This window comes from Castanea sativa, chromosome 7 (genome assembly GCF_040712315.1).
Source record: "Castanea sativa cultivar Marrone di Chiusa Pesio chromosome 7, ASM4071231v1".
Classification (NCBI taxonomy): domain Eukaryota; kingdom Viridiplantae; phylum Streptophyta; class Magnoliopsida; order Fagales; family Fagaceae; genus Castanea; species Castanea sativa.
The window spans coordinates 19815066-19839340 of record NC_134019.1 but is presented as its reverse complement, the minus strand read 5'-3'; the positions used below and the strand labels follow the sequence as shown (position 1 = coordinate 19839340).

The following is a 24275-nucleotide window of genomic DNA, read 5'->3' as shown; positions in this document are numbered from 1 at the left end:
AAAACTGTTGTGTAGCGTGGAACTACACTAGCTTAATTTTAACATGAAATTTATTATTATTATTATTATAAATTATGTATTAAAGATATTTTCTTAATTCTTTTTAATGTTACATCGTAATTTCGAGATGAACACAACCATTATAAAAGTTAAATTATAAGTTCCCTTATTTACATTTGAATCTGGTTTTTCCATTTATCTCCATCAGGTGCATCTATCTCTCTCCAACAGCAAGATTACGTCATTTTTTGCAAGGGTTACATTGAAAACATATGTAATTTAAATGACTGAATTGAAAACTAAAAATTAAAACATTGGAACAAAATTTAAAACTAGTTAAGATTAGATGATGCATTTTGTACTTAGTCTTCTAAAAAGCTAGGCCAAGAGCCTTGTGAATAGGTTATATTACCCAATTCTTTCATAGAAGAGAACTTGAATTCAAATCATGTATTGAAAAAAGAAAAGAAAAGAAAAAACTCTACTTAGGTGCTGTGCGGTTAAATTTGAAAACTAGAGAGACTAAAATAAAGTTCAAGACAAGGCTATTTAAAGATAGAGATAAAAAGAAAAGGTTTTTTTTTTAATTTTATTTGAAAAGGAGGCTAAATAAAGTTAATAACAAATTAATATTGTTTCTAAATAATTTGTAGGTTTTAGTTTCATCGTTGAAACAATAATAATAATCAATTCAATGTTACACTCGTTCACATTCCTTTTAAAAATTGAATGCAGAGTGATTTTTATTTTCATGAAATTATTTTACAAAGGCATGAGACTAGAGAGTTCAAAAGAAATTGGAAAACTGTTGTTTAATTATATACTCTAAAACTCTAATTTTGATGGGATTCTATTGATTTCATTTTAGTCATCTTATGGGTAAAATGTAATAATTGAGAGATTAGACAATTAAATTGTAATTGGACAATATCATAGGTGGATATAGTGGCAAAGGATCAAAGGGGCCCGCGCGTGCCCGGGGGTGGGGGCCATGGGGAGGGTAACCCAAAATTTTTTTTAAAATCTTGAATATTTCTTTCTTTATTCTTTTTAATCCTTACAAATTTTATCAAGAAAATCTTATATGTATGAAATGGCAAGCTAGCATGATTTCTAACATCCTAAATCTTAGTTAAATTTTTTAGATATCTATAAATAAAATTATTATTTTAAAGTATATAATTTATTTAAGAAAGTATAAGGTTATTTATATTTATTTAAATATAATCACAATTTCATTAGAGTCAGATGTTTATAAATTATAATGAATAGGTTTATGCTAGCAATTATCTCAAGTAATAATGAAAAAACAAACAAGGGTTTTTTCCTTACACTTTTGTAGATACCTAATTTTACAACCTGTATTTAACCTCATTTGTAGACAAAAGAGTAATTTTACATCCTGAAGGTAAAATAGTAACTTTTGACTATTATTTCATTGACTTCATATAAAACAAATCTTAATAATCAAAACTATGGGTCACAATCGAGACCATTGGATTAAAAAATATCATGAAACCAAGTTTTAACTACTAAGATATATTCACAAAGTTGAGTCCAATCATGTATGATTATGAACAATTGATTTTAATTGGTACCATGAGTATTCAATTTAAAATCGAGGATGTGTGTCATAATCCTATTTAATTGAATTATAAAGAATAGCAAAGTTGCATGCATTTGATTAATTTGATTATCAAATATTAATGATTTCTCAATTATTACTATAATTATCCTTTAAAAGGGGCAATTAGGTAAAATTAAGGGTTTTTAAGACCCTAATAAATGTGATTGGGTTAAAATGACATTTGCTCACTCGTTTGTCAATATCTTGAATTATTACTAATGAAAAGTTAAAATGTATTGTTCTTTTTCTTTTTATTTGTTGATGCTAATTATTTGACCATAATAGGTTTAGACAAGTGGTTTTATCAATTTATTTTTATATTTATAATTCGATAGTTGGAAGAAGAGTATTTGTCAATTGAGGTACAATGCTTTTGGCAAAAGGTTTTATAATTTAATAGCACATCTTGTAAAAATGAGGAGATTTAAATGTTTGATAATATCCTTTGATATGTTAAAGAAAATTACTTAAGTTTTAGGCCCAAAAAATGTAAAAAGAAAACCAACAATACTACTAAATATATCAAAATGGAAATTTCTTTTATATCATCTAAAACTTACAAAGAGATGAATAGAAAAAAAGATTGCTCTACTTTATTTCCGTTTGGTAGAATTTACTTTGTAACCCTATGTTTTGGAAGGCCTCAATTTGTTTTCTTCATTATACAATATAATATAATGGAGAAAACCCATTTATAATAATAATAATAATAATAATAATGACAATGACGGAGAAAACCAAGGCCAAGAGAGTAAAATGATACATTTCCAAATCGAAAGAGTGAAAAAATAACGAAAATGTTGAAATGGGTGTAATATATAATATTGGAATTAAATTATTAAAATATTAGATTTTTTTGATTGTTGAAACGGGTGTAATATATAATATTGGAATTAAGTTATAAAAATATTAGATTTAGTTCCAGTAAGACAAATGGAGAGGTCAACATCTAAACTTTTTCAACAAGAGAGGAAATAAAGGGACTGGATTTTTGAGGCCATGACTTTTCTGATTCTTTGAAGAAGCAAGCCCATGACTTAAATATAAAAATGGACCACAAAATGGTCCAGGTACCTTTTCAAATACAAATATGGTATAAAACGATATGCTCCACATATATTGTTCCATACGCCTGGGATAAACTGGCCTAGCACTCTTTTCACTGCCTCTACTCAAGAGTACAATTTCCTAAAAATCTTTCAAGTTTAAGAGGATTTTTTGCCAAAAATATAGTAGATAAAACTAAAAAATAGCTGAAATAATACAATAATACCTATAAATAGTATTAAAAAGTTTAATGAGACTTATAAATAATACCAAAAATATGCTAATTAATAATATGAAAAAACTAGCTTTTTAAGAATCTTTCAAGTTTAATACCTACTTTGATTAATTTAGCTTAAAGTGCAAAATTGGATATTGGGAAAATTTTTATTATATTCAAGTGTGGTCTAGACCAAGTTCCAATAATTGTTAATTAACCTTTAGTTTATGGGTTCACACTCAACTAATTTGATGTTAAGATTATCAACAAAAAAAAAAAACTAATTTGATGTTAAATATGTTCATGTTTTCTTGTTATACCAAAAGATAAATATGTTTGGTGAGATTTCCAATTGTAAACCTACTAGCATTAAAACACTAAAAATAAATATCACTTCTCTAGAAAGTAGTAATACGTGAAAAAGAAAGTAGAAACACCTGAAAATTATTGAGTATGCTATTCGCCTCATCTAGCTCTTATAAGTAAAGTGACTCATGTACTATTCATGATTCACCTTTTGGTTGCTATTTTAGTAAAGTGAGAAAAATGGACAAAATAGAGTCATTCACAATTGATTAATCAATTGCTTGAAGAGTCCTACAAACATCTAGGAGATAATCAATTACCAAAAGAGTTCTACTTCTAGATATTCACATTCACACCCCCACCAACCCCCCCCCCCCCCCCCCCAAAAAAAAAAGGTAAAAAGAAAGGAATGAAATTTGATTTAACTAGCCCTACATTTTAAAAGTTTTTTTGATGAGTTTGCTTCATGGTGATCGGTGAATACCAAATTATATTCATATGATGCAGTTTTGACAACCAAAAAAAAAAACATATAATTTAAAATCTTGCTTAATTATATATATATATATATAGAGATAGAGAGAGAGAGAGAGAGAGAGAGAGAGAGAGAGAGAGAGCCAAGACAAGATCTAGTTAAATATGGATGAAACCTGTGAAGTGCTAATCTTGAGTTGCCAAGGAAGACTAGGAAATAGAACAATCCAACCTAGAAAAATTCAAAATTCAAAATAAATAAAAAAAGAAAAAAGTGGGAGCAAGTTAATATTACGAATTATTATATCACTTTTCTCAAGTTGGTATGTAATACTGGCAATCACGCAAAGATAAACAAAGCCTATTACAGAATTGTGAATCAATTTATCAATAGCATGACTTGCCATCAGTCTCAAACTCACACTCGACCTTTTCCAACACCCTCTACCTCAGTTTCCATTATAACAAATTGACCTTTGATTCATCAATAAAAATGATTAAGCATCCAAAATTTACCATATACACAAGCAGAATCTAAGAATCAGCTGGTGTAAACAAATTGGTCTTACAGAAAATCGATTACAACTCTGAGCTAGGATTTGTATTTACTTAGCCATGGCCTTTTTTCTTTTGTATTTGAGAAAAGAGAATCCATGTATGCTTCTTGACCTTCACTATACTTCAAATTCATTTAGGAAAAGGTAGCCTGCAACACATAGAAAGATGCACTAAGGCAAAGAGTTCCTCTATAGTAGCAGCATGCATTTCTAGGCATGCAGTCAATGATGATAGTTAAGTTGCTACACAAACAGAAACATTGCTCATTGATGAGTTGAAAGTGACATCAACCTGTGGTTGCAACCATTAATTTCACCAACAAATTTATCTTTCAGTACCAGATAACCCATAAAGAACAGTAAATTAGAATATAGTACATATTATAATGCTAAATCCAGAGAAATAACTAAACCTAAGGACAAATTTATCTGTTTGGTCAAGTTCCTCTATTGAAACTATAACTATATGCTATATGGCCCCTAAATATAGAGGTTTGATGCAAATATCCTTTGATTGAATCCTGAATATTATTTCATACTTCATCCAGAAAACTAAAATTTTTTAAGAATTTCAAAAACTTACCCCAACTTGAGAGATATGTCAGAACTGTCATTGTCTTGAGGATCAGATGAGCTGCAAATATTGGTGGTTGACTCAGATGACTGACCTTGTTCAAGTACATGTGTTTGGGTGCTAAACAAATTCTCCATCTGTGGAAGAGACATTTTTTATTATTGAGATAGGAAAAGAGGAGGAAGAATTTTTTCTAAAAAAAAGACCTATTACCTGTTTTAATCGTTGGTTTTCTTCCATCAATTGGGCTCCCTGCATTAAAAGAATAAGATGAGCAGAGAGCCACTACTAAGACTTCTTAGCCTTAAATACAAAATATAATTTAATTACTATGGTATATTTACCTAACTTCTTATATAAGAAATCGATACTTTTTTTAGGGGGGACAAAATTGATATAGGTTAGGAGTTAGGATAAACAATATAACATTCAGTTCTGAATTTATGTTGACAATGGTTTCAACTAAAGGTTCAACGGTGGTTGTTAGTTGTTAGTTAGCCATGTGAACTCCTCCTTTCTCTACCCATTGAGCTAGCCAGTGCAGAAAAAGGCCACGATTTTTATGAATTTGCCCCAACTTGCATTAACATTATGACAAAGTTTCACAGCTATTTTCCGACATTTGCTAAAGATATGGATTTAGGGTTTAAGCTCATTACATTATACTAGTCCTAATTGTACAGTCCTAACTATATTACTGTAATCCTAGGGTTAACACAGAGTTAGTCTACTACATATTCCCTGAACTAAGTACACTATTATACACATAATTCAATAATAAAGATTTGTTTAAGACTATCTGCTGTTAACATAGACCTCTAAGACAAAACCACCTTAATTCCTTGTATTCTTTCAACTTTTCTTAGTTTCTTTTTGCCACCTAATATTTCAATATTTTACCATGATATCATTATGGAGCAGATCATCACTAAAGTACGAAGATGCTTTTCATTGAAACCATATGACCTTTGGCTTAAGGGCACTGATCTGTTCTGGAACTGTCTTGAAAACATTATAATAATTGTATGAAATAACTTGCAAGGATTTAATGTTTGGACCATGACCTTTTGCTGAAGTGCAGTGATCTCTTCCAGAAATCTTTCACCCTGAAAGACAAAAACGTTTTTTTTTATATATAGAGTACATAAATTTCAACACTCCATTATAATGCCGGCAAACAGAGATAAAAAAGAGAGATGTGCCTTTGTTTCTGTAACACGGCTCAGGCCTACTTCAAGCACTTTCTCTAGTTTGTGTAATTCTTCTATATCCATTCCATGAAGCTCTTCTCCCTTAATCCTCCTGTTAGGTGTAAACATTTCTCAACATTAATTTATTGTGGTATATACATGCCTATAAAGTAACAAGATGATAGTGACGTGGTTATAATACCTCAGTTCATGTGTCTTGTCCTCAATTTCCTTGCTCAACATGGCGTAGGAGGTACCCTTCTCAAGCTAACATAATTAATTGCCTTTCATTAAGATTTTTGTAATGTGATTTGTACCGAGCACTTTTAATATAACAATGGTTCTAAAATTCATAAGCATTTCGTGCCTTAAATAATAAATTTTCAGGGCAGCCCTAAATTTTAGGGTCATCATTCTGGCAGTGCTACAAGTAGTCTTCTAAGTAGTTCCAAAAAACATACCTAGCATTTCTTATGGTGGTAGGATTTTCAATCGAATGTAATTTTCAAAGTATTCATGAAAATTTCATGAGAAAGATTCAGTCATGTTTCCTTATGACAATGATAAAATCACCTATATTAACGTTTAAGATGAAAACATTAGAAGAAACTTGAGAGGTTTAAATCATTTTTGCTATTTATGGTAATTTAAGTTATGACCAGATCTACCCTATTTTTACGAAATTCCTTTGTTTAGGAAATTATTTAATCATTTTTGGTATTTATGGTATGTGGCTATGTGCATGCCAATACTGTAACAAGTTGATAGCAATGTAGTTATAATACCCTAGTTCATGCGTCTTCTCTTCAATTTCCTTTCTCAACAAGAGGTAGGGTAGGTACTTTTCTCAAGCTAACATAAAGGACTGCCGTTCATGAAGATTTGTGTTATAAGATGTGAGCGCCATTTATATTATCAGCATGTAAGCAGTTCGAATCCTGCCTTCTATAAGTAACTTTTAGGGCAAGAGCACTAATATTTGGGGTGTAAACACCTCCTAGTTGCTATTCTACAACCAAAACCATTAAAAACATGCTCCATCCAGGTTGGTGTATGTTAAAAATTATACCATCTGTAAACAGTAAGTTTCTACATATACAACCCACTGTTCATGGTCGTAAACATAAAAATCTAAAATTTTATTCTCTCTCTCCCTCTCTTCTCTCATCTCTACCTCTCCCTCTTTTCTGTCTATCTCCACTCCTTTGTCTACCTCTCTCTTTCTCTGTCTCTCCCTTTTCTCTCTATATTTGATTTTTTTTTCTCTCCTGTCTCTTTCTTGGCTTTTTTTGGTTGGGTTGAATCGGTGGTTGCTGGAGCCAAGGAGATCATGTTTGGGTTTTTGTTTTGGTCATTTGTTCTTAGGTACGGGTCACGGTGGAGATCGGTTTGAGCCGTGGGTTTTGTTCCTAAATATGGATCATATTTTGTTTCAATCATTTGTTCTTGGGTATGCATTTTGTTCTTGGGTATGGGTCATTTTGGAGATCGGGTTTGAAATCTAGTTTGGGTTTCAATTCTATCTCTCCCTCTTCGATCGTTTGGGTTTCAGTTTTGGTGGTGGTTGGTCTGGAGAGTGGTGGAGCCGTGGAGATCAGATTGGGGCTTGGGTGGTTAATCAGAAGTTTCAATGGCTAAGGCTTTGTTGGATAAGGCTGGAATCGGTTGGGTTGAATCGGTTGCAGGTGAGGCGGTGGTGGCGGTGGGTATTTGAGATTGGTTGCAGGTGATGGGTATTTTGCTATGATTTGTTCCGTGGGTTCGGATTTGGCTAGTTAGGATTTCAATTTGGTGTTCCAATGGTGGATTTGGTGGTTTGGTTTGGTGTTTCAATGGTGTTTCAGAGGTGATGGTGATAGTGTTGTTGTTGTTTGGTTGGTTTGGTGTTTCTTGGTGGTTGGTTCGGTGGTGCTAGTGTTTCAATGAATTTGGTTGTTGAGGAGAGAGATATAGATGAAGAGATGAGAGATAAATCAATAGTTTTTTATAGTATTTGTTTTTTAGTTTATATTATTTTAGTGGGTTTATATTATTTTATCGTCATGACCCATGCCACTTTTCAAAAAAATTCTTCCATTTAGGCATTCATTTAGTCATTTTTGCTATTTATGGCAAGTTTTTTTTTTTTTTTTTTGGTTAATAACTTTCAATTAAGAATTCAGAATAAGATCCCATTTGTTTTGGGATGTTTTCTAGGGTATGTAGGATTTGATTTTGTAAATTTTATAATTTTGATAATTTTGGCGATTTTTCATATTTCTAGCCTCATTTTTTGCTTGACCCAAATTAGGGTGTTTTAGGGTAGTCTCCAAGAGTTATTTATATGCATCCCTATGATTTATTTTCCAATTTATATGCATGGTAGTCTCCAAGGTAATTCAAAATTTTATTAATAAAAGTTTCAAAAAGTTTTTTCTCCATTCATTCTAGTGAACTTCAAATTTCTCCTTGTGATTTAAAGGGACTTTTTATGGATTCAAGAGTTATTATCTTAAAGTATGCGTAATCTTTGACTTATGACTTTCCAACTATGTCTGTTATTTAACAACTAAATAACCTTAAAACATCATACCTGTAGCTCAAGAGAGAGTTGGTCCATTTTGCCAAGATTCTCTGGATGTAGATTACGCCTTTCAATTACTTGCTGCATACTACATGCAACAAAAGGATAGCATATTCAATTGTTTTATCTATCTCCCATTTTAATAAAATGAAAGTATGGATAAACTTATATACTAGTATGTATTTCTGACTCATATCTAAGGAAATTGAGCCAATGACTGAAGAATTATTTATTTATCTAGTGTTGGCATATCTACCATTGTCTACAGACCAATTGTATTCCCAATTAAAATGTGAACCACAGATGATATGTATATTGTTTGACGCAAGCAATATACAAACTTCTTATTTGGTCAAACTATAAAAGGTGAACATCTATATGAACCCCCAAACTATTTATATTGATTGACACAAGGGGTACATTATGACGCAAGGAGCATTAAAATTATATAAGATTTTATTTTTGAATGTAAAAGTTATTTTAATTTTTACTTTAAATTTTAAATTTGGCTTTAATTTTAAGGGTTTTAAGGGATTTGATTAGGCTTTATCTATATTGGTATTATCCCGACACCCTATTAAACTAGTGCTCTTCTAATAGTGAATGGCAATACAATTTGAATAAGAATAATCTGATGGTTTGAGAATGATGACTTTCACTTTGTTTGGTAGTGATGCCAAATACCCTTAGGTGATGATGCCTAGGGTTTGCATGCAGATTCTAGGAGGTGAAGCCTAGGGTTTTTCCTATTTATCCTTTTATTCTTATTTTCCTATTACATTCTACATCAAAGTATTATCAACTTGGTATTAGGACATCCAATACCCTCCACCCAATCCAATTCAGTCCAAAAAAAAAAGTCCACCCATTAGCCCAATTTCCAAAAGAAGAAGTGAGATTAGCCCTTAAACCCAGAAGCCAATCCGTGCACATCTAGTGTTCTTTAGCTTTTAGCAGCAAGTAAAGTTTCAGTCTTTGTATTTTGTCTCTTTGAGCAAAAAATGACTTCCTTTAAAAGAGATTTTGAAGAGCATTAATCTTAAGGAGGATGGGAAAAGCCTCCTTAACCCTCATTCCTCCATTGATGACCTCCTCCCTCTTATTGATAAAGTTAAAAATTTGTTAGCAAATATGGATCAAGCACCATCCAAATCAATGCAAGATGCACTTTTACCCTCAATGAAGGCATTGGTCACTAATGAACTTTTGAGACATGCTGAAATGGATGTAAAGGTTTCAGTTGCATCTTGCATTACTGAGATTACAAGGATAATAGCACCAGATGCCCCATATGATGATGAGCAAATGAAGGAAATATTTCAACTTATTCTAGTAGCATTTGAAAATTTTTCTTGTGTGTCCAATTGCTGTTGTACAGAGGTTTCAATTCTTGATATTGCTGCAAAGGTCAGGTCATGCATGGTGATGCTGGACATTGAGTGTGATGCATGGGTTGTTGAGAAGTTTCAAATTTTCTAAAGAATAATTAGGTCCAACTATTCCTTTGTTGTAGTTTCGATCATGGAAACAATTATGTCTCTAGTCATATATGAAAGTAATGAAATTTCCTTGGATCTTCTCAATCCGCTTTTAGCTAGTGTAAAAAAGGAAAATCAAAATGTGTCACCTATTTTGTAAAAATTGGGGGAGAAAGTAATCAATAGGATTAATGCCTGATAATATAAAATAATGGCATCCACTCAAAAACCATACCACAAGCCTAAGGGTAAAGCTTCACACATGAGAGAGTTGTGGCACCAAAAATTGGTTATGCAAAGGAGATGCACGTGCCAACAACTATCCAATTAGTAGATTGTCAATCATGTGTAGTAGACCTATTCAACTTCTTGGTGAGTCAATGCTTGATGAGGTGAAAGTTCAACAAGAGAGCAAAAATCTTGAGGGTGCAAATGATGTGATAGTAGAATTTATTGAATGTGCTATAATCAGCCCTCTATGGTGCATCAAGATAAACAGCTTGATGAAGTGGAGAAAGTAGATACTATGGTGGTTCAAAATCATACTGTGTTTATTTTAAACATTGATTTTTTCATTTCCAAAGAGTTTCATGATGTGATGGAATGCAAAACTTTGCTATTCTATGTTCTCCTAGAGGTGGTTCCTATATTAAGGTAAGTACTACCTGCTAGAGTTCCGATCCTTCTCTATTTCAAAATTCAAGGTCGAGTTTTCTCCAACCAGGGAGTATGATGCAAGTAGCATTAAAACCATCTACGATTTTTTTTTTTTAATGTCAAAATTATTATTTTTGATTTAAATTTTGAATTTCATTTTAATGTTGAGAGTTTTAAGGGAATTGATAAAGCATTTTCTATATTGGTGTAATCCTTAAACCCTATTAAACTAGTGTTTTTTGTAGTCATGAAAGGTAGTACAATTTGAACAAGATTAATTTGATGATTTGAGAATGACGGCTTTCTTTTTGTTTGGTGGCCATGGCAAACACCCTTAAGCAGTAATGCCTAAGGCTTACAGGCAGATTCTAGGTGGTGAAGCTTAGTGTTTGTCCTATTTATTCTTTTTATATCCTTATTTTTCTACTATATTCTACGTCACATTAATTTCTTACTTGTTTGGTAAATTTCTAATTGTGCATACATCAAATAAAATGACTTAGACTTTTGGATTTGGTTCTAGCTATTGCATTAAAATGGTACATAACCACTGCTTGCAGGTTAAATATCATAGAGTTAATACTGTTTTAGTTTTGGAAATTTTCAAGATTGAAAAGATTCTCTAAAATTCAAAGTAAGACTTCAGAAATCTCGTGATATTATTTTTCCATGACAGTTCATCATGAAGCCCTACAAAATCCTAGACATCTAGGTATGTGCTTATTGTAATTTAAATTAATGTTGCTGAAAATTTTATCATTAACTACATTGAAATTTCTTTTGAAAATGCTTTATTTGGTTGCTTGCAATGCTTAACAACCACAATAAAAAATAAGTTGACAAGTACCACAAGCACACTGTAAAGAGCACAATTATGATGTAAAAGACCATGTTATTATCATCAATAAGAATTCTCGAGTCATGGAATTATCTACAATTGAAACTGAAGTGGTTAACTTGTCTGTCTGCAGTCCTTGATTAAGAATTGTGTGACTAGCCTTCGTTAGATGGTAAAGTTTCTTATGTTTAGGAAATGTAATTCTTTTCTTTTCTTTTTAAATAAGAGAGAAAACACATTTGTCCTCCCTTGATGTTATCATTTTCCTACTTGTGATGCTTGTTAGAATGGTAGAATTCTGTGTCCCCTTTCATGTTCTTGACAAAGTATGACGTGTACTTGGGGTATTATCTCCAATTTGCTAGTTTGTGGTTTTGTATTGCTTTGACCGGTCATTTCAGTTCATATAAGGTACCTCAAAAGGGTAAACTAGAGTATTCTATCCCTATGATGTCCGACTTAATTAGGTCATGTTTTGAACATATACAGATACGGTACCCCATTGAGATTTCAAGCAGACATACCATGCTCGTGATCATATATTTAACATGAGATCCTGACTAGTCCACTGCTTGTGCAGCCTCATTTCAAAGAATTTCGTTATGTACTCTCCTTATAAATGCATGTTTCATCCATATCTTAGAACTTTCTTTAAGAAGCCTCAAATTGCAATCATTGAGGAAGGGTTTGGCATGGTTAGCTTATGAAGGGTTTAGCCTTGAGGGAGAGAGACATTTAACCACACTATCCAACCAAGGAGGAAAAGGCTATTCTTAACAAGCTCGCAATAACATAAAAGATATAGAAGGTGACACAGAAAAATGGCATCATTTTATTGGGGATTTTACCGGAGAGTATATCAGTGTGTTTCGTCATGCCTTTATGACTCATGTGCACATTCTTAGGGGGAAAAAGCCATACAGGAGATGCATATACTAAGGGGGAGAAGACAATTTTTTTTATGAGAAAACATTGTTTTACTTTATGCTTGTTTTCTCTTTATTTTATGGTGCTTTGAGTTACTTTTAGCATCTATGCTTTATTGCTCTTATTGCATAGTGTTTATGTGTTGGAACACTCTTGTGCCCTTGTTGGATCTTGTATCCTTAATGCAAATATCTTTTGTGTTTTGCATTAGTTGTGTGTTCTTGTGCCTGTGTTAGATCTTGTGTCCTTAATGCAAATACTTTGGTGTTTTGCATTGGTTAAGTGTTGGACATGCAGATATCCTTATGTCTCTGTGCTTTAATGATTGCATGTTCGGATGATCATTTGCTTTGCTATATGATCATTGTAGTCATTTCCATATGACTGTTTTGGCGTATGATCAAATTGCTTATATGTTTCACATCATGTTTACTTGATCGCATTTTACTTGTTACATTATACTTGTCCTTTTATTATTTGCTTTACCTTGATGGTCTAATGTGTTTTGTGCAAGTGTTTCAGGTTACATGTATATATGTTCCAAGTGCTTCATAGCTTCTAGATTTAAGGATGAGTGAGTTTTGCCATTGTTCCCAAACTCATATTTATTACTTGCTTTACCTTGATGGTCTAATGTGTTTTGTGCAAGTGTTTCAAGTTACATGTATATATGTTCCAAGTGCTTCACAGCTTCTAGATTTAGGGGTGAGTGAGTTTTGCCATTGTTTCCAAACTCACATTTAAGTCTAGAGTTTGTTATAGGGTGTTTTGTCACGGAATAGGCAAAGGGGGAGATTGTAAATTTATGATTTACAACTATGTTTTATGTTAACTTTATTCCGTGACAAAAAGTGTTGTAATTGCAAAAATTTGTTTCCTTGTATTTTTGTGGGATTCTATTGTATTGGATTTAGTATTAAATTGGTGAAAACTCAAGCTTAATTGAAGATCATTGCATTTCGCGACTAGCTCGCGAGAAGTTTGTGAAAAGGGCATGTGAGAAGCACATGACTAGAAGCTGAAGAGTCGTACCAGGCTATCAATTTCGCGAGTGTCTTGCGGGTAAGGCCTTCTCGCGAGATACCCGCGAAACTCTCTGCCTAGAAGATTTTTTAAGTGTAACTTTCTTACCCTTCACCCATACTATATATACTTTTTTTTTATAAGTAATAAAGATAAATTCATTGATAAAAAAAAGAGAGAGTCTCCCAAGTTACACAGGGAGTATACGAGGGAGAACAAATCAAAGACGAATATTACAAAAGTCAAGAAAATCCAAAATAGAAAGAAAAGGATGGCTTCTCCACACGGAGAACCAATCAAGTAAGGTTCGGAAAAAAAGAGACTTAAGATTAGGCATGGAACTCTCGATGTCTTCAAAACATTTACTATTTCTCTCCTTCCAAATACACCACAACAAGCAATGAGGAACGGCCTTCCAAATATCTCCATTACGATGGTGACCAAAATGACCTTGCCAGCAAGCCAAAAGCCCAACAACAGACCTTGGCATAACCCAGCAAACTCCGAATAAACCGAAGACCATATCCCACAACTCCATGGCAACTGGGCAATGAAGGAAAAGGTGGTCAACACTTTCACAATTGCACTTGCACATATAACACCAATCCAGAATGCAAACTTTTCTTTTTCTTAAGTTGTCAACAGTCAGACATTTCCCCAAAACTACGGTCCAAACAAGGAAAGCAACTCTAGAGGGAATCTTCTGCTTCCAAATGTTTTTCCAAGGGAAAATTTGCTCCTTATGGCCAACTAGAAGATGGTAGTAAGTACTAACCGTGAACCCCTTACTCTTACTGGGCAGCCAACAACTCTTGCCCTCCCCATTCCCCCTTACAGGAGTGCTATAAATGGAATTGATGAAGCTCCTGAAAGCTTCCAATTCACGATTATGCACCTCCCTACAAAACTGACACTCCCAATGGAAGACACCATTGGTGAACCTCATAAGATCCGCCACAGTAGCCTTTTTTCTACGACAAATCCTATATAATTCCAGATAGCGGATGGCAAGAGAAGAAGATCCACACCAATGATCTAGCCAGAACAGTACCTTTGAACCATCTCCAATATCATACATAATAAAACGAGAAAAAGAGAGCCACCCTCGTCTAATATTTTTCCACAAACTGGCACCATAAGGACCAGAGAAAGAGCTAGAACACCAGCCACCCCAATCACAACCATACTTCACCTCAATCACTTGACGCCAAAGAGCATCCCTTTCTTGCCCAAATCTCCATAACTACTTCCCTAATAAGGCAACATTGAAGGTTCTCAGGTTCCTAATCCCCAACCCACCTGAAGAGAGAGGAGTACACACTGAAGACCAATCAACCAGATGAAATTTGGGCTCATCTCCTAAACCACCCCAAAGGAAATCTCGTTGAAGTCTAGCAATTCGATTGGCCACAGAAACAGGAATAGGAAATAAGGAAAGGAAATAAGGAAAGGAAATAAGTAGGAAGATTAGAAAGAGTGCTTTTAATTAAAGTGACTCTACCTCCCTTGGATAAATATAATTTTTTCCAACCTGCTAATTTTCTTTCCATCCTTTCAAGAATAGGAATCCATATAGACTTGTCCTTAAATTTTGCCCCCAAAGGAAGACCCAAGTATTTCATTGGGAGGGACCCTTGATTGCAACCTAAGACAGCCACTAAAAGATCCATATCTTGAACTAACCCCACTGCCACCAGCTCAGACTTACCCAAATTAACCTTCAAACCCGACACAGCTTCAAACCAAATAAGCACCATACGGAGAGTCAGCAACTGATCAATATTAGCATCACAGAAAATAAGAGTATCATCAGCGAAAAGAAGATGGGAAACCATCAAAGGCCTTCCTTCAGAAACTCCAACACTAAAGCCAGATAAACGACCTTCAAGGGCAGCCTTATCCAACATTCTACTGAAGGCTTCCATAACCAACACAAATAACAAGGGGGAAAAAGGATCACCTTGCCGCAACCCCCTTGAACTTCCAAAAAACCCATGAGTACCATTAATAAGGATAGAGAAACGAACCGTTGAAACACAAGGTGAAATCCAACAGCTCCACTTATCAGATAAACCACAACGCTCAAGCAAGTAATTAAGAAATCTCCAATTCACATGATCGAAAGCTTTTTCTATGTCTAGTTTACATAACAACCCTAGCTGACCAGACTTCAATCTACTATCAAGACATTCATTAGCAATAAGAACGGAATCAATGATCTGCCTATTTAGAACAAAGGCATTTTGAGGAGCTGAGATAATCTCTCCTAAAACCATGTGAAGACGACTAGCCAAAGCTTTGGCAAGAATTTTATAAATCCCCCCAACAAGGCTAATAGGACGGAAGTCCTTTACTTCCACTACTGCAGGTTTTTTAGGAATGAGAGTAATGAAAGTTACATTCAAGCTTTTTTCAAACTGGCTAGTTTCATGGAAATGGTGGAACACAGCCATGATGTCTGATTTGAGAATCCCCTAGCAAGATTGAAAGAAAGCCATTGAAAAACCATCAGGCCCAGGAGATTTATCCCCATTAAACGCCATGATGACATCAAAAATCTCAGAATCCTCAAAAGGTCTCTCTAACCAATCCACATTATCCCTAGAAATCCTGGGAAAATCCAAAACATCTAGGAAAGGGTGCTGCTCTGGCCGCTCCGAGTAAAGGTTCAAAAAGAATTGTTCAATATGGTTAGCAATTCTATCCTGGCTGGAAGACAAAGCCCCATCAATCATGAGGTTTTCAATACAATTACTTCTTCTATTAGAATTAGCCATCCTATGAAAAAACCTCATATTGGAGTCGCCTTCCTTTAAAAACAACACTTTGGACTTTTGTCTCCAGCTAATCTCCTCTAACAAGGCTGCCTTCGCAAGATCGGCACGAAGGGAATCTTTTTCCAACATTTCCTCTTCTGTTAGAGGTTGATTGTCCGCTTTAACATCAAGAGCATTCAGCTTGCTCCATAATTGTTGTTTCTTGACCGTGATATTGCCAAAATCTGTTTCGTTCCACTTCTTTAAGTCAGATTTTAGAGCAGTCAACTTCTTGGCAAGAATGAAACTAGGGGTCCCTTGAAAATGGTAATTATCCCACCAGGACGACACCTTATCTAGAAACCCTTCTGCCTTCAACCACATATTCTCAAAACGAAAGGGGGTTCGCCCTCTTCGAAGATTCCCACTTTCCAACAAAATAGGGAAGTGATCGGATAACACTCTAGGAAGCCTTTTTTGGGAGAAATGATCTACCAAAGCCGGAGAAAAGAGGAACCGATCTATTCTAGAGGCCGAGGAAGAGTTAGACCATGTGAAAAGACCTCCCTCCAAAGGGATATCCATTAGCCCATGAAGAGAAATAAAATCTAAAAAATCATTCATGCTGCGGGTGAAACTTCCCGCCCTTAATCTCTCTGAAGGAAAGCGGATGACATTAAAATCACCTCCCAAACACCAAGGTAAATTCCACCAACTAATCAAGCCTGCCAACTCCTCCCACAAAAATTGACGCTCCCTAATTAAATTTGGGCCATAGGTACCTGTGAAGGCCCACTTAAAATGATCACTAACGTTTTTGAACCTACACGAAATTGAGAAACGCCCCACTGCTTCTTCTATTTTTTCAACCACCCTTCTATCCCACAAGAGAAGAATACCACCGGAAGCTCCCTCAGAACCCAAGTATAGCCAATCTATGAAAGGACAACTCCAAATACTTCTAACAAGTCCTCTTGTAATCCATTCCAGTTTTGTCTCTTGCAAACAAACGATATCAGCCCTCCAAGAGCGTAAAAGATTACGAACCTTAAGCCGTTTTTCCTTGCCATTCAAACCTCTGACATTCCAAGATATAATCTTCAGATTCATTGGGAAATAAATAAAGCCCTGTCCTTACCATTATCACTGCGCCTATAAGAGGCTGGACCATAATTGACAGAGCTAAACAAACCCCTCAATTCCCTTATCCCTTTCCTCCTTGAGCTCTTCAAGGCTTTGTCGGAATTTACCTTAAAATCCCTTTGCTGTAACTCAGCTTCAACAGCCAACAGGAATTTGGTAGCTGGCTCTTCCAAACCTTTGAGGGATGTCCCAAGAAAATCATCAAAGCCACTGAATTTTTCCTGAAACCAGTCTGAGTAATTGTCCTTTCCCAGCAAATTTTCCACCAAAGTTGCTGACCCTTTAGGAATTTTCCTGACACCCATAGGTAAGGAGAAGGCCAGAGGTTCGACATTAAGAGGAGGCGAAAATTCAGAAAACTGGGAAGCATCCTCAGAATAAATATCTGATACCCAATCCTCCACGCTAAACTCAACCCCTTTATCCAGTTCTGAATTTATCTCCCTAGGTTCCGATGACTCCTCTGGAACCAACGCCAACTAGTTCGACTCATTCACTCCAACAACCGCAGCTTCCGGTGGCAAAGAAATACGAATCGGGACTGCCACTCTCTTCCCGTCTCGTAATTCAAGAACCCACTGCTCAGAATTTCCCCATTTCCTGATGGCGTTGTCTGTGTGCTCATGGATGATCCGTTGGATGTCACGATGCAAGGCCACTTCATTATCGAAGCACAGGGACTCATCCACCGAGACATCGGAGCAGCTAGACTCAGTCACGGAGGCTTCGTAGTTGTCGGGCACTGAGAGAAACTTCTCGGTGCTCGTTGGTTCCAAGCGCGACGGCGAAGGCGCAGCGACAGGCACATCGCTTCCTGTTTCTACTGTTGCCGACGAAATTAGGTGGGAGTGTGGGACTTGCGAGGAGAAGACAGCCAGTGGGTGGGTCGGAGACTGAATCACGGAGGGCTGGGAAGGTTTGGGTTTCCATTTAAAGGAAATTTTCTATTTGGGCTTAGAGGTAGAGGTAGGGGTAGAGTTAGAGGCTGGCACAGTCGAAGGTGGATGGGCTTTGGGTTTGGAGTTAGGCCCACAGATAGGACAGGATTGAAAGGGGTTTAGGTTAGGAATGGGCTTTGGGTTAGAGGCTTGAAATGGTATTGGGTTTGGAATATGGTTAATCAGAGGGAGAAAATTCGGCTTAAAAGAAATGGAGGGCTTTGGGTTAGATGCTAGGCCCATAGAAGGATTCACCTCATAAACTTTGGACCCGCAGATCTCCCACTTACCACTGGGCCCACAAACCAGCTTAAAAGAGAGTTCCAAACTCATCCCATCATCACCTTCAGCTGAAAAGATCTTCTCCCCTGACAGAGTATTCTCCTTCCCGAGACTGTTCCTGCAAGATTCCTGGGTCTGAGAACTCAGATTTGCAAAGTTGGACTTTCGAGGGTCCAACATTAAATGAGTTGGATTCGCAGCGCCGCGGGAATCCTGGGTCAAAGAAGACTTCGCCGCCACTACCTGCCTAAGAGTTTGGGGTTCTTTACGACAGCCTTGCTCCACTGCTGCCGCAAAGGATTTGGAGGCTATGTATTCAGACCCTGGTAAGAGCTTAGGGGGCAAGTTAAAGGCAGGAGTTCCAGGAGCTATCGCCTTCCTCAAGTGACTACCAAAACCTCTCCAACCACAGCCCCGTTTACCTTCCGGCCCTACAATGAAGCCTTTTCGTCGGCCATGAAGGAGTTCTGAGATCATAAGGAAAGAGCCATGTGCATTGAGACGCAGTTGAAGAATAAAAACTGTCTCTCCATCTCTAACAGTTTTCGCAAAGTGTCCAGGGGGCTTGGAGTAAATAAAATCTTCCATCAAAGATAACAATCTCTTAGCAGACTCTTTGCCCATGAATACTGACTGTAAAGAACCTCTGCCTCTCTCGAAAATTCGTAAAAGGAAGAAGGAACCCCCTTCTTCCACAGAGAATTCAAAAGATTTTGACTCAACAAAGAAAAATAAAGAGCCACCCATGACAAATTCAGTAGCTATGAATCTGACAAGTATTACATAGAATGTATAAGATGACTCATATCTTCTATCTTCCAGATTAAGACAGTAGACATTTATAACAAGATTATTCTGTACACCAACATATATATATGATCCATCCAAATAATGACACAACCAAATTAAGTTCAGTGCAAACCACATCCAAACTGATCTACCTCAGCCTTGGTCAAAGTGAAGCTGGCTCCATTAAGAAATCAAGGTTTCTACCCAACAAGGCATAGCACATTGGATTTCTAGGATCGTTTTCATTTTTCTTTTGAAGATTTATAGCATCAAAGAATGGGTCATGCAAGCTATAAGCAACTTGCCATTATGTTAAGGACAGAAGCAGTTTTGGGACTTCCTAAACTTACAAAGGTTGATAACATTGTGTGTGGACCTTGCCAACTTCGGAAACAATCAAGAGCATAACATCCTGCTATATTAACCATTGCTATTGCAAGACCCCTTGAACTCTTACACATTGATCTAATGGGTACTACAAGAACAAAATCTCTTGGAGGAAAAAGGTACATTATGATAGTGGTTGATGACTTCCGTAGATTTACTTGGGCAATTCTACTTCGGCCTAAACCTAAAGCTCCCTCCCAATTAGAAACCCTATGTAGAAGACTACAGAATGAGAAAGGACTAATCATAAATCGTCTTCATAGCATGGAAGAAAGTTTGAGAACTCTTAATTGGAACAATTTTGTGATGAGACAGGAATGGCTGGAGAATTTTTCGCTCCAATCACTCCTCAACAAAATGGAGTAGTTGAAAGGGAAAATAGGATTATTTAGGAGATGACCTGAGCCATGATTCACAATAAGGATGTTGCCAAGAATTTGTGGGGTGAAGTTGTAAATACTGCATGTCATATTGTGAATAGAGTCCACTTTAGGCCGGGAACAAAGATAGAAAGCCTAATGTGAAGTATTTTAGGATCATTGGCAGCACATGCTTCATCACGAAAGCTAGGGAAAATGTGGGCAAGTTTAACTCTTGAAGTGATGAAGGAATATTTCTTGGTTACACTTCATCAAGTAAGGCTTATAAGGTTTTTAACAAAAGAACAAGAAAAGTAATGGAGACAGTTAATATGGTGATTGATGAGACCTCAACTCCAATTTCCCAAGAAGAACTTGAACAGTTGCCCAAGTCTTCTCTCATTCAATCATCTGATGCTAACAAAAGGGTAGACGATCCCTCTCCACCCTCTACACCGAGTGTAGCTTCACCATCTCACAACTCTTCCTCAGTTGTCACACCTGATCCAATGACTCTACCACCATATATGGCTCCTATGGAAAGAGAGCATTCTTCTAGAGTAAAATTGAATCATCCTCTTGATACAATAGTTGTCTCTTACTCTTGCTACCTATCACAAATAGAGCACATAAAGCTTGAGGAAGCTTTCCAAGATGAAAGCTAGGTAAAAGCTATGCATGATGAGCTACACTAGTTTGAGGGGAATGATGTGTGGTCACTTGTACCACACTCAAAAGGTGTCAACATCATTGACATAAAGTGGATCTTCAATAACAAGACGGATGAAGAAGAGAATGTTGTTAGGAACAAGGCCAGACTTGTTGCTCAAGGTTATACAAAACTTGAAGGAGTTGACATTGATGAAACATTTTCCCTGGTAGCTAGGATTGAATCCATAAGGACACTACTTGCACTTCCCTATCATCTTAAGGGTCCGTTTGGAAATAACTTATTTAACTGAAACTGAATTTTTTTTTTTGAAAGTATAGAAAAAAGAGTTAAAATCTAGTTGAATAGTAAAACAGGACCCATTAATAGTACTGAAAAGAAGCTAAAAATTCAAATAAGCTAAGCTTTTCATCAAATCCAAAACAAACACTAAGGGTGCGTTTGGACACCGCTTATTTTGCTGAAAATTGAAAACAATAAAAAAAAAAAACTTTGTTACTATTCACACTCACAAAACACTGTTCATTTGCCTTAATGCACTGTTCATGTCCCATGAACAGTGCAAGAGGCGCCAGTCAAAAAAGAAGAAGAAGAAGAAGAAAACACAGACGTGAAACACCAATCCAAACGCTCACTAAGTTCAAGTTGTATCAAATAGATGTCAAGAGTGCCTTCTTGAATGGGTTTCTCAAAGAAAAAATCTATGTTTCTCAACCCAAAGGATTTATGGACCCACTCTATCCTAATCATGTGCTTTTTCTAAAGAAGGCTTTGTATGGATTGAAGCAAGCACCAAGGGCATGGTATGATAGGCTCACAAACTATCTTGTAGCTAACAGTTGTTTCAAGAGGGCAAGTAGATAGAACATTGATCATCAGGAAAGAGGATGGAGAGTTAGTTGTGGCTCAAGTATATGTAGATGACATCATTTGGCTCCACAAGAGATGATCTTGCACACTCCAGCATAATACAGAAATAATTTGAAATGAGCATGATTGGTGAACTAACATACTTTCTTGGACTTCAGATTCATCAAACTGATTCAGGTATTTTTATCTCTCAATCTAAATATGTCAATAATCTTGTTTAAAAGTTTGGATTAGAATCTACTAGTTCTATTATAACATTTATGAGTCTTAATGTTAAACTTACTGTTGATTTGTTCGGTAAGAGTTTTGATCCCACTTCATATAGAAGCATGATAGGAAGCCTCCTCTATATATCTGCTAGTAGACCTAATTTTAGCTTTAGTGTTGGTGTGTGCACTAAGTTTCAAGCTAACCCAAGAGAATCTCATATTATTGCTATTAAACGTACCATAAAATATGTTACATCAACTAGTAATTATGGTATTTGGTATGATAAGGATGGTAATGATGTTCGAGCAGGTTATTTTGATGCCATTGGGTTGGTAATGCTAATGACAGAAAGAGTACATCTGTTGGATGTTTCTATCTAATGAACAATCTCGTCTCTTGGATGAGCAAGAAGAAAAATTCGATATCTCTCTACTTCTAAGGTCGAGTACATTACTGCTGGTAGTTGTTGTACCCAACTCCTTTGGATACAAAAATTTCTTCTTGGCAATGGTATTTGCCAAACACATCTCACCATTTACTATGACAATACCAATGCCATTAACATCTCTAAAAATCATATTCAACACTCTTGCACTAAACACATAAAGATAAAGACATCACTTCATACGTGAGTTGGTTGAGAATACCATCCTAACACTTGATATCATTACCACTGATGACCAAAAGGCAGATCTCTTTACTAAACCATTGGATGGTTATCATTTTAATACCTACGCCAATTTATCGGTGTAATCTCACTTGAGTGACTCTCTTATTCTTCTTCTTTCCTACATGCATTGCATTTAGCTTCTTATTGCATTAGGTTGTTTGTTTGTTTATTGCTTTCAAGAAAAAAAAATGAAAAATACAAAAACAGTGAGTGCTTGTTTATACTAGTATTTGTGTACCTTGAATGGCCATTGAAACAAATTTTCATAACTTTGTATCTTTTCCAGCTTGAATAAGCATCTCTATGCACAACTTAACGTTGTGAGCTTTATGGCTCTTTGTGTGATTAGAAAGTATGAGTTAATCATTCTTACTCATAACTATATCACTCACTTTGACGAGAATAACTAAAAAGATCCTAAGAGAAAGGCATAAATAACTATTTCACTACTAAAACTCATAAATCATAAACACCTGTGTGCAATTCATAAAAGCCGTGCTCTGCAAGGAATAGCACTTTCATAGTAAGAAAAATGGTGTTTGAAATCAAGGGGTATTTTCTCCTCTCTCTTATATATTCATGAATAATATGCTTGCTTAAAAGAAAGATATGCAAAGATGTGATCAAAAGAAAAAGAAAAAGCAAAAAGAATCAAATGCTTCAAAATATGATTGCAAGCGTGTTTCTAATAGATGTGAGAGTTATATGATGAAAATTCAAAGGTGAAAGTCCCATCAAACGGTTATGATTGTGTGAGTTTTTATGATTCTCTTATATCATTATTTTTGCATGTTGGGATACGTATGCTTACTTGCAAAAGTTTCACACACTACATGCAATTCTTTGCTACTCTTGATACAAATGTACAAGTACAATGTGATTTGGCTATCACAAAGAATACATGTATTAGTAGAAGTTTACTAAACTGTCTTAACTTGTTTTTGTGAATAAAATATGCTAACTGTTTAGTGCTTTGGGATTGTGAATGCATTGCCTATTCAGTTTAATGTTTGAGTGATTAATCATGCTTTTAGAGCTTTTGATGTATGGTTTGTATTGTTTTTATCTTGTTTGCTTACTCTTCATGCTTTTTCTCTCTTGAAACTTCATGTTTTTGTGCATCTCAATAGAAGCTCGATAGCAAGCTCGATACCTCTCAACACCTCTCAATACCTCCTTGATACATGCCACTTCTATCGAACTTTTTCTGAGTTTATTTCAATACCTCTTGACGCTACCCCAATCCATCGAGCCAATTTTCTCAACTCTCTGTTTGCTAGATATCTCCTTGATACATCGAAGATTTTTTGCCGTCCACACCTCCTCAATACCTCTCGATAGAAGCTCGATCTATTAAGAACATAGGTTCTATATAAAGTAGAGGGTCAATCCGGTTCATTTCTCACTCAAATATTTCAATCTCTCCTCAATAGCTCTCGATTCCTCTCACCTCTTTTCATCAAATCAAGCCTTCTAATCCAATTTTCGACCTCCTAGCTTATTCAAATCATTGGTATGTGGTCTAAATTCATTCTTTTTCATGATTTTCATACATTTCATGCATTTTAGAACTAGGTTTTTAAGTTTTTGGGAATTTTTAGGTTTTTTTTTTTGAAATTATGGGTATGGCTGTTCAATATAGTTGATTATATTGTCATGCATTGCATTCTAAGCACATTTAAACATATTCTCATGCATTTTTTATAGGTTGTGTGCTTGATTA

At 35.5% G+C, this 24275-nt stretch overlaps 1 protein-coding gene across 2 annotated transcripts in view; it reads right to left on the bottom strand.

The window, feature by feature from the left end:
• Positions 1 to 3946: 3946 nt before the first annotated feature.
• The window catches only part of LOC142643052 (MADS-box protein SVP-like), a 38258-nt gene continuing 17929 nt past the window's right edge, over positions 3947 to 24275 (bottom strand). The window contains exons 3-9 of one of the 2 annotated variants that reach the window (XM_075817585.1): positions 8565 to 8643; positions 6195 to 6250; positions 6005 to 6104; positions 5867 to 5908; positions 5016 to 5054; positions 4812 to 4939; positions 3947 to 4377 (exon numbers count right to left, since the gene is read on the bottom strand). In XM_075817585.1, the coding sequence (XP_075673700.1) occupies positions 4359 to 4377; positions 4812 to 4939; positions 5016 to 5054; positions 5867 to 5908; positions 6005 to 6104; positions 6195 to 6250; positions 8565 to 8643 (463 nt within the window). In that variant the 3' untranslated portion in view covers positions 3947 to 4358. Of the gene's footprint in view, positions 4378 to 4811; positions 4940 to 5015; positions 5055 to 5866; positions 5909 to 6004; positions 6105 to 6194; positions 6260 to 8564; positions 8644 to 24275 lie in introns of both variants that reach the window. The other variant, XM_075817584.1, reaches the window with a different exon arrangement.